Source organism: Vigna unguiculata, chromosome 3 (assembly GCF_004118075.2).
Source record: "Vigna unguiculata cultivar IT97K-499-35 chromosome 3, ASM411807v1, whole genome shotgun sequence".
NCBI lineage: Eukaryota > Viridiplantae > Streptophyta > Magnoliopsida > Fabales > Fabaceae > Vigna > Vigna unguiculata.
The window spans coordinates 62168146-62187435 of record NC_040281.1 but is presented as its reverse complement, the minus strand read 5'-3'; the positions used below and the strand labels follow the sequence as shown (position 1 = coordinate 62187435).

General features: G+C 28.2%; 1 protein-coding gene across 1 annotated transcript; it reads right to left on the bottom strand.

Moving 5' to 3' along the window:
- Positions 1 to 2342: 2342 nt before the first annotated feature.
- Positions 2343 to 2913, bottom strand: LOC114179293. Its single transcript, XM_028065579.1, has one exon. It carries the CDS (start codon positions 2836 to 2838, stop codon positions 2527 to 2529), a length of 312 nt encoding a protein of 103 aa, XP_027921380.1. The 5' UTR covers positions 2839 to 2913; the 3' UTR covers positions 2343 to 2526.
- Between the last annotated feature and the right edge of the window lie 16377 nt (positions 2914 to 19290).

The window sequence follows — 19290 nt, the reverse complement described above, 5'->3', positions numbered from 1 at the left end:
GAATTTTAACTCACACTTAAACTATTTCCAATAATATGATTATCTAAGATGACAAGTAGAATCATCTCAGAGTATTTTTCAAATTTGTTTAGATTGATGGATCTTCAAAGAACATATTTAGGAGTCAATTTTTTTTTTTTTTTGTAATTATAAAATTTTTGAAGGTGTCAAATAGTTTATCATAATTAAAAATTATTACTTTTATTTATTTATACATTAAAACAGTCTAGGGTGCCAAGCCCTTTTCGTTACCAAAAAGATTTGTAATTGTTCATTTGCATTTTAATGAAGAATCTCAAATTGAACGAAAACAAAAATGAATATAAGTAATATCCAAATTTTTAATTGGGTATGAAAACGGAAATAAATCTGTGTATATTCGTCTCGTCTTAATTTCAACTACCATCCCCATTTTCATTTGTATCCTGGTTTAAATTTACTAAAATATCTATTAAATTACTATAATATATATATATATATATTATATTTCGAAGAGTATACAATAATTTTTAAAATTTTGATAAATATATTATTATTATTCTGTGAATTTAAATTAAAATTATATATTAAAGTTATCAATAAAAAATTATAAATTATTATTATTATAAAAATATTACTTTTTTATATAATTTATTATTAAGTATTGATAAAATATTTTCAAGTATCAAACACAGATACACATATAGATAACCCAAATTAAATTATTAGCACATTATAGATATCAATATATACGTATTCTTACTTCGAAGTTAGAAATGAGATAATGAAAGCTTCGTCATTATATCATTGTTGTTTCCACGATAGTTATATAACTACATAGAAAGGGATTCTTCTTCTTTTGTCTATATTTATTTTCCAAATTTATCCTTTAAATGTATTTTTAAAATTAAAATAATTATTTTATCTATTTTACCTTTTTTTTCAACTTAACCTGTCAAAGTTTAATTATAAAAATACATATAAAATAAATAAAAATACTTACTATAAAATTATAAAAATTATTTATATTTAATTTAATAATAATAATATCTATAATAATAATGAAAAATTATTTTTTATTATCAGTTATATTTATTTAATTATAGTTTTCAAATTATATTGTTAGGGTGTGGAAAAAGGGATGAGGTTATATATTCATTCACGCGTCGAATAAAGATGTATGGATAAGAGAACCAATGCAAAGGTGATACAATTATACTGTTTCCTTTGCACATCATGTTAGCTTTTCTTTATTTCGTTTTCAAAATCGCTATCTCTTTTCATATATGCATTATTCTTTTTTCCGCAGAATTTGTTAAATTTTCGTTCAGTATAATTTTATAAAAGATCACGCGGTTGTTTTAGCTTAAGGGAATTTCGTCCAACTATACAACCTTTCCAAAAGAAAATTAAATTTAGAAGTTCATGATTTTAGCTTTAAACGGTAACTTTATAAAGAACCAAAAGCAATATAAAATTTGATATAAGGATATATAGAATAATTTGATATAAGAGTTAAGTGACCAAATCAAGATAAAATATAAATATTTTATTACTTAAATGAAAAAGTTTATGATTGGAAATATTAATTATTCAAACTTTATTTTATAAAAATTATTATCACTTTAAGAGTAAATTTTAATATATATTTTTTTTCTAAGATTCTAAAGTTAATGATTCATCATTTTTTAAGAATCGAGTTTATTTTAGTAAAGCTAGCAAATAGTAGAAAATATATTTATAATTTATATTTATGTTTAGAATAAGTTTCTCTTTGATGGTTGCATGTTGGATTGTTTACATAGATACTTGTATATGGGGTTTGATAAAGATGAATATCTATAGTCTAGAGTCACAGTATAATACCTTTAGTTTGATGATGTTTGAGTAAGTTTAAACTTTATGTACAAGATCATCTCAAAAGTACTTTTTATTAGATTAAAATGCATATGTTACCTAAGATTATCAAAAATGATTTTTTTGACTAATCACAATAAAGTTAGATTATGAATTGAAGTATGACTCTATCAGATGAGATTTTCTTTATTATATGTTGGAAGATTAGGATTTAAAAGTGGATTAGATGGATACCTTTTTTTTTTTTTTTGTTTTTGATTGTTCCTCAAGGTCTTGGATTGGACTTTCTAAATGCTTTCTATACACTATATTTTCTTGCTGAAAAAAAAAATATCGTAAACAATTATGCAAACCACCTTCTTATTTTTATTTTATCAGCAAAAGTTAAAAATAATTAAAGAAAACCCGTTAAGGTATTCTAACCCTTATAAAAAGGTACAGAACCTGTATATGTAGATACAAAAATTTTGCATTATAGCCTCAACATAACAAATCACCTATCAAAACGAGATGAACACAATCTAAAGCATTTTATTTATTTTTGTGAATAACAACATCTTTTGAACTTAGATAATAGTCATACACCGAAACTCCTTTTATATGCTACTATGGTTTTGACGTGTGAAACATATATGAAAACAATATTATAGGCAACATCATGATCATAGGTTTATATGAGAGGATTGTTGTTCATGGTTGGACACTGGGATCGGAGGCTGTCAACGTGCCAAAGTTGATGACTCCATTGGCGTTGCCTTTCACATATCCAGTTAGGTTGGTAAGACCTTTGATATCTTGCTTCGCAGAATTCACATAACTGATGAACTCTTCAGAAGTGTCACTGTTACTGTTACTGTCGGTTTTGGTATCAGGTTTGTTGGTGTCGGTTTTGTCGGTGTCGGTGTTGTTGGTGTCTGGAGTAGTTTGAGGTTGCAGTGATCGGCGGCGAGCATCATCTGAGCCAACGGCAAGCTTGCTGATTCCAGATGGAATACCTGCCATTGAAATATTGAAAGAAAACTCTAGCTTCTGAATTTCTTTTCGGCCAATTAAACTTGAAGATAGAGATAGCTTTGGAGGAATGGGTGGCATTTTATAATTCGGGAGAAGAACATTTTAGTGATCAGAATATATTCACTTCAATTACTGGTTTTGTATGTTTGTCCACATTATTTGATGTCATCGATGGCGGGGAGAAGTCATTCCAAGCTTTACCTGCTAAAAATAAAAATTAATAAATTGTTATCATATATATATATATATATATATATATATATATATATATATATATATATATATATATATATATATATGTATGTACGAAGGTCGAAAGATATTCTGTAAAATCTTCTAAGTAAGTTTTAGGGATCCATGGTTGTTTTCTAGTCACAAATAAAATGAGTTGAGTTTAACGGTTCAGTCTGTCAGCCCGTGTTAAAAGGAACGGGTTAGATTAAAGATTTCAACCCGTCAACCCGTTCTGATCTGTTCCGTCTAACTCGTCAACTTGACGGGCCAAAGTATGAGCCAACCCGTCTTGGCCCGTTGGCTCGTTTTAAAAATAATAAAATAAAATAAAAGTAATTAAAAAGATTAATTTTTTATATTATATATTTTAAATGTATAAATATATAATAGTATTGTAATTTAAATCACTAATACCTACAAATTAAGTTTGAATTATTAGTTATAATTGAATAATTTAATATGTAAATTTAATAATTATTTTAACTTATCTAATTAAAAACATTAACTAATCAATTAAAAGTTAAAAAAATATTTTATTTGACTAAATATGACTTTAATAATTTATATATAAACAAATTTAAAAAATAAAACAAATTAAAAAATTTGAAAATAAATTAAAAAACTTTTAAAAAATTAAAACAAAAAGAAAAAAAAATTGGACAGGCCAACCCGGCTCGGGCCGTTAGCCCGTACTATACAGGACATGTTGTAATTATTGACCCGTTTCTGTTTGACGGACCGAGCCAAAACGGATCGGACTGACTCATTTTGCCACCCCTAATGATATATAAGGGATCTGATGACAAAGCAAAAACATAATCTTGAATTTATCTTATCTGGAGTGATTATATTGACTTGGCAAACCGGTATGATATGAGTACATGTCGTCTTACAGAATTTTTCATATTTTTTTAGTTATTTAAAAGTAGAAGTATATTAAAGAGTAAACAAAGTTTAACTTGACACCAAAGAAAAAAAAAGAACGAAAGTCTAAATGAGCGGTCGAACAGACACCAAAGAAATGGGAAAATTTGATGATTTAAAAAAATGTAATAAAAATTGATAAAAATAAATTAAAAGAAAAAACATGGAGACAAGTACGAGCAAGGATTAATTCTCATCGGACCCAAAAAATTAAAAAAATATTTTTGTTTCTTTTGTAAATTCATTTATTATTATTTTTGGGAAAAATAAATATTTTAAAAAACCACATTTGATTATTATTTTAAAAAACTAATATGCACATATCAATTCAAAAGTCATCACAATCTTTCATTTGATCATTGTTATGATTATACTTAGAGATGGCAAATAAACCCGTCCCCGCGGGTATTGCCCGAACCCGTCCCCGTTTTGACGGAGAATTCCCGCATTGACTGGGTATGGGTATGGGTATGAGTATGGGGAATCCCCGACTTTTTCAGTTGGGTATGGGGGTGGGTATGGGGATGTACATATACCCGCCATAATACCTGTCCCCACCATATCTCCATTCTCGTTTAAATTATTAAAATATTCACAATTAATCAAGTAACCCCTATATATATATATATATATATATATATATATATATATATATATATATATATATATATATATATATATTCTATTTTTTATTTCTTTTAATTATTTCATTTGTCATGAAACTCATTCTTATCTCCAATATATTTTTTATCTTATCATAACCTTTATGTAATTATGTTAAAATGATGTATGTTAATTAAAAAAAATTATGCCTCACATTTGAATATTTATATTATTTTTTAATATTTTTATTTATTATAAATTTTCCTTTCACATGAGAATGTTTATACTCTCAATTTAAGGTAATATAAAAAAATTATTTACTTATTATTATTATTAATTTTTGTTTAATTTGAAGAACTCATTTGTTTCATTAAAATAATTTTCGTTATTTTTCAACCATTAAGTATATATGTTGATATTTGAAAAGTTTTCTTAATTCTCTAAGATATTTTTCGTCTTATCATACCTTACTTATACATTTGATTTGATTTTTTTCGATAGTCTCTCAAATTATTTCTAAAACACACATTTGTTAGTTTTTTAATATTTTTATTTATTGTTTTTATTTTCATCATGTAGAATAATATTTCGATATATTCTATCTAATTATTTTTTATTTTATAACTCATTATTAATCATATCAGTAACCCATATCAGTCACTATTTTTCGTCATTGGTGGTAGTAGTTGATTTATTGTCTGAATCAATGACTAAATTAGTGACCGATTCAATGATCGAATCGGTACTTGATTTAGTGACCAATTTAATTACTAATTTATTTGTAATTTAATGACAAATTTTTTGGTCACTAATGATATTTCTATTTAATTTTAACCACTTCAAACATAATTTAATAATTAGTTCTCTAAGGTATTTTTCATTTTATCATACCTTAATTATACATTTGATTTCCTTTGTGCGATTTCTTTCGATAGTCTCTCAAATTATTTCTAAAACACACATTTGTTAGTTTTTTAATATTTTTATTTGTTGTTTATTTTCATTATGTAGAATAATATTTCGATATATTCTATCTAATTATTTGTTATTTTATAACTCACTATTATTACTGTAATTTTTTTTTCACTTTAATTGTATAAATAACTTTTATTTACTACAATATAAAAATTTAATGTAATTGCTATGAATATTTTTTTGTTACTATCCAACATATATTGAAGTTCAAAAGATACAAAATCTATGTCAAAATTTTATTATTATGTTTATTATTTGTTCTTTGTGTCATTTTGATCAAGTGATGTATTATAACTTTTATTAGTGTATAAAAAAGAGATTCATTATAATTTAAAAAATTGAAATAAACAAACATTTAAAATATATTTTAATTTGAATATTTGTTTTCCTTTTATTATTATGTTTATTATTTGTTCTTTGTGTCATTTTGATCGAGTGATATATTATAAATTTTATTAGTGTATAAAAAAGAGATTCATTAGAGTTTAAAAAATTGAAGTAAACAAACATTTAAAATATATTTTAATTTGAATATTTGTTTTCCTTTTATATTTTTTTGAAATATTTTTTAATTTTATCAACTAAGTTCATCAATGTTGTAGTTTGCAAATTTAATAAATGTTTTGGTTCACATGAAATTTTATTTGGTATTCTAATATAAAATGTAAACAATTATAATTTATTTTAAGGTATTTGGCATCGAAGAAAATCCTTCTAATATTGAATATTTCATAATATTATGTTTTTTACTGTAATTTTTTTCTTTTATAAAAATTAATATTGAAGTAGTTAGAACTCGGGTACGGGTATGAGTACGAGATTATACCTGTTATCCGCTGGGGATGGGGATGGGAAAAAAGTTTGATACCCGTTGGGTTTGGGTATGGGGATGGGATGAATTTTTTATGCGGGGATGGGTATGGGATAGCGAAACCCGTCCCCGTCCCGCCCCGCCCGGTTGCCATCCCTAATTATACGATACAACCTTATTGTTTTGTTCTCATCTTCATTTCTTTTTTATCAATTTTAAAAAATAAATTTATTGTTTTATTTTTTTTTATCAACATACCTATTTATAAAACAAGTTTAAGACTAAAAAATAATTTATTATAATCTAATCAAAAATTGAGAGAAATAAATTACTAAAAAAAATTATGATAATCAAGTTACAATTAAAAACCCTCTATACAAGATCACATAATACATTATTTGCTCTTCTATATTCATGAATATATAAAAGGGTAATAAGATAAAAAAAAATAGGGCTAAATATTAAACAAGTATTGTACTACTAAGTGATTTATTTTCTTTTAAGAATAAGAGAAGATATGAAAAAGATGAGGACAAAAATAATGAGTTTATGTTTAACTTCTTCTTTTTTCTTAATAACAAAAGAAATCAGGAGTAAGAGATGAATACAACATGTAAAAAAACACAAAATATATTGTGAAGAAAAATAAAAATTATTTTAACAATTTTTTTCTTTATTATATTTAATTTTATATTGTACTATTTATTAATATTAAATATTATACTTTATAAAAGAAATAAAAAAATATCTAATTTGATTTTTATTAATTTTTGGTGGATTACTATCTAATTTAAAATGATATACATAATTTAAAAAATTTAAAAATACATATAATTTAAAAAGTTTTAAACACATAAAACTTAAAAAAAATAAGTTAAAAAGGTTGGACTCCACCCGCTCCTTCGTGACTCCGCACACTGGTAGTATAGATAGACATGTAAACATGAAAATTCTAAGCATGTAAATGTTGACAGAGATGAGACATAAGCTTCATTGTCTATATATATTCCTTTTTGTCTTTACAGTTGAGAAAACTGTATTACTTTTACATTAACGAAATGGATAAAACTTTCTGATATCTTTCTATATTAGTGACCGGACTTGTGTGTGACACCTCTAGCTACAACAATGAAGTCCCCTGCACATCTGATAATGTGATAATTAAGTCTCTCTATTTCTTATCAGCTTTTGATAAAAAAAATTAAAAAATTTAAACTTAAAAAAAAATATATGAACAAAAAACAAAACAAAAAATTTAATTTTTACAAATAATAAAAACAAGACAATTTTTTTTCATATTTTAAATTTTTTACTTATTTTGAAAAATGATATTATGATTTAATTGTTGGATTAGAAATAAATCATAATCTGTTTTTCTAAAGATTTAAATAATGTATGGTAAGAGTTTTATATTACATATTTAGAATATATATAAATTTTAAATATATTATTTTAATTCCTCTCTATTTATCATCAAGAAACCATTGAATACATATAAAATAATCATGCGACCCGGTTAACCCCAGTGACAAGCATCATGCTAATTCCATTAAGCTAAAACAACCGCATGATTTCCCATAAACATTATCCCGAACAAACCTCTAAAAAATCTGCAGAAAATAATGGTGCATAAATGGAAAGAAATAAAACGATTCTGAAAAGAAGCTAACAAAATGTACAAAGGGAAACAATATAATTCTATCAACTTTGCATTTGTTCTCCGATCCGAACATCTTATTCGACGTATGATGAATATATAACTAACATGGGTTCTGTTTCCACTCCCAGAAACAAGGTAACAAGAAATAATATCATTTTAAACCTATTGTTAAATATAATATAACTGAATTGAGAATTTTCTTCTTACTTTCTGGGGAATGCATATCCCTATATATATGTAATTAAGTTGATGGAATAACAGGTAAAGTTTGGAATGACTCATCCCCAATATCGGATCAAATCAAACTGATAGGTTATATATTTTTTTATATATGAGTTATTGTTATAGTCATCTATGACATAGTTATTAGTTTTACACATATAAGACTTTAGACACCACTTTTACACCAAAATTTTAAGGCAATGTTGTTATGAGCTTTTATTCTTATATAGTCATCTATTATTTCTTTTCCAATCACATCTCTCACTAAAATGTTATTCTCCCCGATAGTATAAAAAGGTGCCACCCATTTCTCCTACCGATATCCATCTTCAACTCTTATACAAAGTTCAGAAGGTAGAGTTTTTGCTTCAAGATTCCAATGGCAGGTGAGGCTCAATCCGGATCACAACAACCTCAAACCACTCCAGACACCAAAAACACCGACATCACCAAACCCAACAACGACAGTAACAAGAAGAGCGAGGTTTCTGAAATGTTGAATGCAGAATCTGCGAAGCAGCGTGTCAAAGGTCTCACCGACAGCGTAAAGGGGACATTTCCTTCAGTAGCCTATATTCCTTTCGATCCATGAACGTCAATTCTCTCATAATATATATAGCTGCAGCAAACTTAATAATTAACTAAATAACCTCTGCTGCTCATGTTGCCTCTATGTTGTTTTCGTATGTTTCACTTCTCAAAACCATCATACTAGGAATAAAACAGGAGTATGGGTGTACCACTATTATCTATGATCACAATGTTACAAATCTTGCTATTCAATAAAATAAATATATAGCAGCTTTGCATAATTATTTACTGATCTTTTTTCATCAGCAAGAAACTACAGTATATATATATATATATATATATATATATATATATATGCAAGTATATACCCATGAGCATGTAAACAATACACCGTATAATATTATAGAAAACACTAACAAAAAAAAAATTAAACACAAAATCTAATCAGAAGGATATATTTCACTATTTATCAACTTTACTAAAATCAATTAGATTGTTGAAAATGATAAATATTTAACTTAGAATATTAGATAAATATTGAAAACAATTAGTTCTAAAAGTATAACGATTTTTATAAAATGAAATGTAAATAATTAATATTTCTTTTTATATATTTTTAATTTAATTAATAAAATAGTTTCAATTTATATTCTTAGATTACTTCATCCTTATCATTTTATTTTTGCTTTTGGTTCTTAATAGATTTCTTTTTCAAAACTAGAATTTTGAACTTCTCTAAAGGGTAACTTTGGGATGAAATTACTCCATCCTTTTATAATTCTATATTTTGCTTTCTGTTCTTAATAGATTTATTTTGTAAAGCTAAATTTTTGAAATCATCTAAATTTTAACATTTGGAAAGGTTTTATGGTTTGGACAAAATTTCCCTTAAGCTAAACAACATTATGATTTTTCATAAAATTGTACAAACCAAATTTTAACAATTTGCGGAACAGAGCCGAACATATGGAACGAAATTTTCAAAATTCAGATTTGATAAAAAATTTATCAACAAAAAATAAAATAAATAATAGAAGAGCATCGAGGTGCTCTAATTCTTTTTTTTAAAAAAAAATGTTAAACCTGTACCGCAATGCAACACTTGACTTCAAGGTCAAACTAACATCAAATTAAGAGAAAAAAAAAAAACTCAAACCGGACCGCATCTCTAGTTGCACATAGATATACGCATACCATCCAACAAAGACTCATAATTAGCTAAAAGTAGGACAACCATTACTTAACTACAATTAATATGGATAAGATATAAAATAAACATTAATATGGATTTTTAATCTAAATTAAATCAGATTAAATCTAGATTTATTAAATTCAACATAGGATTAACTCAATGGGATCAACCCAACTTTCCTTGACTTGAAACCTTGTTCGACTAAGTTTAACTTGAATCTAGGACGATCCAACTTGATCCAGGCAAGAGTCGACTCACCTCGACTTTGATTGGTGAACTTACACAAACATGGACTAGGGTAGACTCATTGTGATCTGGGCCAGCCTAACTGTCGACTTGGATTAGGCTTACTCGGTTTGACTTGGACCCAAACTGACACAACTACCAAGTCTCAGGTTTATCTCGACCTAGGCCCGAGCTTACTTAGTTTGACCTTGGTCCAACCGACTTAATTGAACTTGGACCAATCTTGATAGGGTAAATTGGATGAACTTGGATGACAAATAAACTTGTTTTCGTGAGTATTGCTTGAACTCGTCCTCGTTTTGATAGGGAATCCCCACATTGACTGACTATAGGTATGGGGAATCCTCGACTTTTTCAATTGGGTATGGGGATGTACATATCCCCACCATAATACCCGTCTCCCCGTTTAAATTATTAAAATATTTACAATCAATTAAGTAATCCTATATATATATATATATATATATATATATATATATACTTTCTATTTTTTATTTCTTCTAATTATTTGGTTTGTCATGAAACTCATTTGTGTAACATTCCTTTTTTTTAATAAACTGTATTATTTATTTTAAATAAAACACTTAGAAAATCTTCTATGTTTACTAATGTTTTATATTTTATGTAGTTTAAACATTAAAAATATATTTTATTATGATGTAATTTTTACTTATTGAAAATAACAATAAGAACAAAACAAATATAATATATATATTAAACAAATATAATATATATATATATATATATATATATATATATGAAGAATCTTTTAAAAGAGATAAAAAAATATATAGAAAAAAAAAAGAAGAGATAAGAAGATAAGAAGAAAAGAAAAAAAAGAAGATAAGATGAGAAAAGATAAGAAGGAAAGAAAAAAAAAAAAAAACCTAAGAGATAAACATTCATTAATGTAGGTAATGATGAGAAAGATAAGCACATGTATAAGCTTATATATATGTATGAAATGAGAAGTTAGGGGAGAAGTGAGAAAAAGTGAGAAAGAAAGAAAGGAGAGAGAAAGAAAAGAGAAAGAGAAAGAAAGAAAGAAGAGAGAGAAAGAGAAAGAGAAAGAGAAAGAAGAGAGGGAAAGAGAAAATAGAGAAAAAAAAAGTTTAGAGCAAAGATTCAAAGAGATCCTAGTGCTCTTCAAATATTATTGTGCCCTTCAATCAATAAGGTAAGTGGGGAGTGAGGTTAAGCTCTTATATATTAATCTTGATAAGCTCATGGTTTTTATATTAATCTTTTATTTATTTTGAATCATATATTATTCTTTTTACTTTCATTTAACTTATTTTCATTTATTATCCTCTTATATTTATTTTATTTAATCTCCAATTATATACTGATCCTGTTTATTTATTTATTTTATTTAATCTCCAAATATGTATTGATCCTGTTTATTTATTTTATTTAATCTTTAGTTACGCATTGGTCCTATTTATTTATTTTATTTTATTTATCTCTAGTTACGCACTGGTCCTATTTATTTATTTTATTTTATTTTTATCTCCAGTTACGCACTGGTCCTATTTATTTATTTTATTTTTTATTTATCTCCAGTTACGCACTGGTCCTATTTATTTATTTTATTTTATTTTTATCTCCAGTTACGCACTGGTCCTATTTATTTATTTTATTTTTATTTATCTTCAGTTACTCACTGGTCATGTTTATTTATTTTATTTTATTTTATTTATCTCCAGTTACGCACTGGTCCTGTTTATTTAGTTTATTTTATTTATCTCCAGTTACACACTGATCCTATTTATTTATTTAATTTAATTTAATTTATCTTCAGTTATGCACTGGTTCTGTTTATTTATTTTATTTAATCTCCAATTACGTACTGCTCCTGTTTAATTTATATTTTTGTTTATTTATAACGTTCTTACCCTTATCTAATTATTTATTTAAAGTTCTTGCTTTGATTCTTATTTTATCATTATTTTTATAATTAAAAATAAATAAATGTGAAGTGAAAGTATATATTATTTTATTTAGTGAGCTTGGATATAAGAAAATTGTATGTACATTTTATCATTGTTTTATATTCTTTGTATAGTTTATACGATGACATGAATTGATAGTCATCACATTTAATGACCTTTGAAAATATCCAAGAATATGTCGGTTAAGTAAGAGTTAAGTCTGGTTACATTAAGTTGAGATTAAACTAGTGTCAAAGTGTTTGTATTTGGGAAGTCACAGTTTGGTACACTACGGGATGAAAGGCAGGGACCATGGTGGGGTCTAAGGAAGTTTTACCAAGTAGGTGAATATCTGGATAGTTCAGAATAGCGCCCTGGACTAGGATATTCATAGGCCAAACTTGGAACTATCTGATACCTGCTCGGCATCGCCAAGGTTAGGTAGTGAGTATATATCTCTTTTGTGAGCCGATGAATGGCTAGTATTCTCGAGAAAGAAATAATTATGATTGTACCAATATTTTATGAGAAATACTCAACTACCTAATCACTTCCCAAAGTAACTTTTGATGTTCAGATTGGATCATCAGAAGTGAAATATGGATCCATATGTCTGGTAAAACAAGATCAAGTTTTGTGGTTATAGGTCCAAATCTAGGCCCCCGGTGTCTGCATTGTTTGTTGAGTTTATTAAGATTGATATTTAAGGCTTATAAAGACCTCACTCCTTTCATATTTTTCTTTCATATGTACCTGTTGCATAAGCAGAAGAGGAACCTGCTCAGTGAGGGTTGTTCGGGATATTATTGGTGGATCTTCTGAAGATTGACTCATGGATAATTTCTATTTAGGAGATATTAAAAATATAGATAATCTTCTATTCTGAAGTAGAACTCTTAATATTTTACAAATATATATTTTTGTAATATTTCATGAACAATTATAGAGATGTAAACTATATATATAAATATGAAGTTATGTTATTATTAATGTTCTCTCAAGGATAATCTTATGGTAAAAAAAAAAAACAATTAATTCCATATCTTTTTATCAAATAATAATTATTTAGTATAGTAATCGGGGTGTCTTCCATGTTTGTAGTCTCTACTAGTAAGTAGAGGTGCAAGTTGTTTGTTCTTACATTTTTCTTGTAAAGGAGAAATGCAAGATAAGTAGATTAATAAAAGTAAGTAATAACAACAATTAATACTTGTAGTAAGGATAAGTTTTAATAATAGTTAAAAAAGAAGAAGAAGAAATCTAAAGAAAACTAAGGAAATTGTTCATTCTTTCAGGAAAAGATGGATAACGGACCAAACATTACCAATGAGTTGTTGGAAAGAATGACAATTGTCCTGGAAAATATGAGCCAAAAACAAAATGTTGAACCCATGGAAAATCAAGGATTAGAAACCTTTCGCAGGAATAATCCACAAAAATTTAAAGGGGGATTTAATCCTGAAGGTGCTCAATCATGGATAGCAGAAATTGAGAAAATTTTCATCGCAATGACGTGTGCAGATGCAAATAGAGTCACATTTGCTACATTTATGCTCGTTGAAGAAGCTGAAAACTGGTGGAGATTTACAAAACAACAATTGGAGGATGAAGGGAGAGAAATTAATTGGGAAGTCTTTAAACAAAAGTTTCTAGAAAAATATTTTCCAGAGGATCTTCGGAGGAGGAAAGAAGTTGAATTCCTTAATCTTCGTCAAGGAATCATGTCTGTAGGAGAATATGCAGCAAAGTTTGACGAGTTGTCAAAGTTTTGTCCTTACTTTCATGATAGAGTTGATGAACGCTCCCGTTGTTCCAAGTTTGAAAGTGGACTAAGACCTGATATTAAACAAGCAGTTGGTTATTTAGAGATTTCTTCTTTTCCCACTCTTGTAAATCGTTGTAGGATTTATGAGGATGATACTAAGGCAAGACAAACTCAGTGGAGACAAGGAGGGCCTTTGAGGCACAAAAGAAATGATTTTAATAATAAGAAACCCTACCAACGTCCATCTCATACTTCGTGGAATTCTTCAGGACAAAGACATTCCTCTGCTGCCAATAATTCAAGCATAACCAACCTTATCAAATGTTTCCACTGTGGAGGATCTCATTTGTCAAGAAACTGCACCATAAGGACTGTAACTTGCTTTAATTGTGGGAAATTGGGTCATTATCGTAATGAATGCAAAGAGTTAATTAAGGAGCAAGGAAGTGGGAGAAGCAACAACAAAGGAAATAATCAACTTGGAAGACCAAAGACAACCGGGAGAGTCTTCACGATGAATGGTACTGAAGTTGTTCAATCTGAAGATCTAATCCAAGGTAAATGCATCATAAATGGTCACCTCGTTAATGTACTATATGATTCAGGTGCTACTCATTCTTTCATATCACATGAGTGTGTCAAACATTTAAAGTTACCTGTCTCTTTATTACCATATGATTTAATTGTGTCTACTCCTACCAATGTTCCAGTCACCACTTCACTTACATGCACAAATTGTCATATTTCTATAGGGAATAGAAAATTTTCTGTAAATCTTATATGTCTACCCTTGTCTCATTTGGATATTGTTCTTGGAATGGACTGGTTATCTTCCAACCATGTTCTCCTAAACTGTCACGATAAGACTTTAATTTTTGAATCACACATAGGTGAAGTTTTTGACTCAAAAGATTTAAAAGAAAGTACTACCAACCACAATGAAATCCCAAAAGGATCTCAAGTATACATGATCTTAACTTCTTTAAAAGTCAAGGAAATTCCAGACATTATTAAGTTTCCTGTTGTTTGTGAGTATCTTGATGTTTTCCCTGAGGATGTTCTTGGGTTACCTCCACAAAGAGAAATAGAATTCACTATAGACTTGGTACCAGGATCAAGACTTGTGTCTATAGCCCCTTATAGGATGTCACCTCTAGAGTTAGCAGAGTTGAAAAAACAAATAGAAGAATTGTTGGATAAACAATTCATCAGACCTAGTGTTTCTCCATGGGGTGCGCCAGTATTGTTAGTTAAGAAAAAGGATGGCACTATGAGGTTGTGTGTGGATTATCGTCAGCTTAACAAAATCACCATTAAGAATAAATACCCTCTACCAAGGATTGATGATTTGATGGATCAATTGAGAGGAGCTGTGGTATATTCCAAAATTGACTTAAAATCTGGCTATCATCAGATTCGAGTCAAGGCGGAAGATATTCAAAACACAGCATTTAGGACAAGATACGGTCATTATGAGTACTTGGTAATGTCTTTTGGTATGACCAATGCTCCTGCCATTTTCATGGATTATATGAACCGTATTTTTCATGAATTTTTGGATAAATTTGTGGTTGTTTTCATTGACGACATTTTAATTTATTCCAAAAATCATGAAGAACATGAGAGACATTTGAGGATTGTGTTACAAATTCTAAGAGAGAGACAATTGTATGGAAAATGGTCGAAGTGTGAATTCTGGTTGAAAGAAGTTCAATTTTTAGGACATGTGATATCACAAAATGGCATTGCAGTTGACCCCTCAAAGGTTCAAGCGGTATTGCTTTGGGAACAACCAAAGAATATCACAGAAATACGTAGTTTCTTAGGATTAGCAGGCTACTATAGAAAATTCATTGAAGGATTTTCTAAATTAGCATTGCCTTTGACTAAGTTAACACGTAAGGGAAAACCTTTCGAATGGAATGAAGCATGTGAGTTTAGTTTTCAAGAATTGAAGAAAAAATTAACATCTGCACCTGTTTTAATCCTTCCTGACCCTACAAAAAATTTTGAGGTATATTGTGATGCATGCGGACAAGGATTAGGATGTGTGTTGATGCAAGAAAGAAAAGTTGCAGCTTATGCTTCACGACAACTCAAGCAACATGAGCTTAATTATCCTACACATGATTTGGAATTAGCTGCAGTGGTGTTTGCATTGAAAATATGGAGACATTACTTGTATGGGGCAAGGTTTGAAGTTTTTAGTGACCATAAAAGTTTGAAGTACCTTTTTGATCAGAAAGAACTAAACATGAGACAACGTAGATGGATGGAATTTCTTAAAGATTATGACTTTGAGCTGCAATATCACCCTGGGAAAGCAAATGTTGTTGCTGATGCTTTGAGTCGAAAGTCTATACATGCATCCATGATGATGGTGAAGGAATTGGATTTGATAGAATCATTCAGAGACTTGAACTTAGCTGTAAAACTTAGACCCAATAGCATATGCTTAGGAATGTTAAAAATATCAAGTGAATTCTTAGAAGAAATAAAGAGAGCTAAAGAAAGAGATCAATTTTTGCAAGAAAAGTTGATAGCAAAAGTTGAAGGAAAGGAATCAGAATTTCACAAGGATTCAAATGGAATCATCAAGTTTAGAGATAGAATTTGCATACCTGCAAAAGAAGAGTTGAGAAAGTTGATAATGGAGGAAGCTCATAAGAGTAGCTTAAGTATTCATCCGGGTACTACAAAGATGTATCAAGACTTAAAGAAAATGTTTTGGTGGTCTGGGATGAAGAAAGAAGTGGTGGAGTTTGTTGCACGTTGTCTAGTGTGTCAGAAAACAAAAGTTGAACATAGAAAGCCTTATGGGGAACTACAATCCTTAGATGTCCCAGAATGGAAATGGGAAAGCATATCCATGGATTTTGTGACAGGTTTACCAAAGACTGTGTCAGGTCATGATGCAATTTGGGTCATTGTGGATAGGTTAACAAAATCTGCTCACTTTCTACCTATTAACATTATATTTTCCTTAGAAAAGTTAGCTCATTTGTACATAAAAGAAATTATCAAGCTGCATGGAGTACCTTCTAGTATAATTTCTGATAGAGACCCTCGTTTCACATCTAGATTTTGGGATAGCTTACAAAAAGCCTTGGGAACAAAAGTTAGGCTCAGTTCAGCTTATCACCCTCAAACTGATGGACAATCAGAAAGGACTATCCAATCTTTAGAAGACTTGTTGAGAGCCTGTGTTTTAGAACAAACTGAAAGTTGGGAGAAATTTCTACCACTTATAGAGTTCACTTATAACAACAGTTTCCACTCAAGCATAGGAATGGCTCCATATGAGACTCTATATGGGAGAAGGTGTAGAACCCCGTTGTGTTGGTATGAGAATGGAAATTCCTTAGTTTTGGGTCCAGAGGTAATTCAACAAGCAACTGAGAAGATTAAAATGATCAGGGAAAAGATGAAAACTTCTCAAGATAGGCAGAAAAGTTACTATGACAAACGAAGAAAACCCATTGAGTTTGAAGAAGGAGATCATGTTTTCTTGAAAGTTACACCTGTAACTGGGGTTGGTAGAGCTCTCAAATCTAGAAAACTTACACCCAAATTCATAGGTCCTTATCAAATTCTTAAAAGAATTGGTTCTGTCGCATACCAAATTGCTTTACCTCCAAACCTTTCAAAACTTCACAATATTTTTCATGTGTCTCAACTTCGTAAATATATTCATGACCCTTTTCATGTGATAGAACCTGATGTAGTACAAATACGAGAAAACCTTACTTATGATGTGCTTCCTGTAAGGATTGGAGATCGAAGGATTAAACAACTTCGGGGAAAGGACATACCTTTGGTAAAGGTATTGTGGAGTCAACAAGGTGAAGGTGATGCAACTTGGGAATTAGAAAGTAATATGAGAGAGATGTATCCCCATCTTTTTGCAACCACGTGAATTTCGGGGACGAAATTCCTAGAAGGAGGGGAGAAATGTAACATTCCTTTTTTTTAATAAACTGTATTATTTATTTTAAATAAAACACATAGAAAATCTTCTATGTTTACTAATGTTTTATATTTTATGTAGTTTAAACATTAAAAATATATTTTATTATGATGTAATTTTTACTTATTGAAAATAACAATAAGAACAAAACAAATATAATATATATATTAAACAAATATAATATATATATATATATATATATATATATGTGAAGAATCTTTTAAAAGAGATAAAAAAAATATATAGAAAAAAGAAATAAGAGATAAGAAGATAAGAAGAAAAGATAAGAAGAAAAGAAAAAAAAAGATAAGATGAGAAAAGATAAGAAGGAAAGAAAAAAAAAACCTAAGAGATAAACATTCATTAATGTAGGTAATGATGAGAAAGATAAGCACATGTATAAGCTTATATATATGTATGAAATGAGAAGTTACGGGAGAAGTGAGAAAAAGTGAGAAAGAAAGAAATGAGAGAGAAAGAAAAGAGAAAGAGAAAGAAAGAAAGAAGAGAGAGAAAGAGAAAGAAGAGAGGGAAAGAGAAAATAGAGAAAAAAAAAGTTTAGAGCAAAGATTCAAAGAGATCCTAGTCCTCTTCAAATATTATTGTGCCCTTCAATCAATGAGGTAAGGGGGGAGTGAGGTTAAGCTCTTATATATTAATCTTGATAAGCTCATGGTTTTTATATTAATCTTTTATTTATTTTGACTCATATATTATTCTTTTTACTTTCATTTAACTTATTTTCATTTATTATCCTCTTATATTTATTTTATTTAATCTCCAATTATATACTGATCCTGTTTATTTATTTATTTTATTTAATCTCCAAATATGTATTGATCCTGTTTACTTATTTTATTTAATCTTTAGTTACGCACTGGTCCTATTTATTTATTTTATTTTATTTATCTCTAGTTACGCACTGGTCCTATTTATTTATTTTATTTTATTTTTATCTCCAGTTACGCACTGGTCCTATTTATTTATTTTATTTTTTATTTATCTCCAGTTACGCACTGGTCCTATTTATTTATTTTATTTTATTTTTATCTCCAGTTACGCACTGGTCCTATTTATTTATTTTATTTTTATTTATCTTCAGTTACTCACTGATCCTGTTTATTTATTTTATTTTATTTTATTTATCTCCAGTTACGCACTGGTCCTGTTTATTTAGTTTATTTTATTTATCTCCAGTTACGCACTGGTCCTATTTATTTATTTTATTTAATTTAATTTATCTTCAGTTATGCACTGGTTCTGTTTATTTATTTTATTTAATCTCCAATTACGTACTGCTCCTGTTTAATTTATATTTTTGTTTATTTATAACGTTCTTACCCTTATCTAATTATTTATTTAAAGTTCTTGCTTTGATT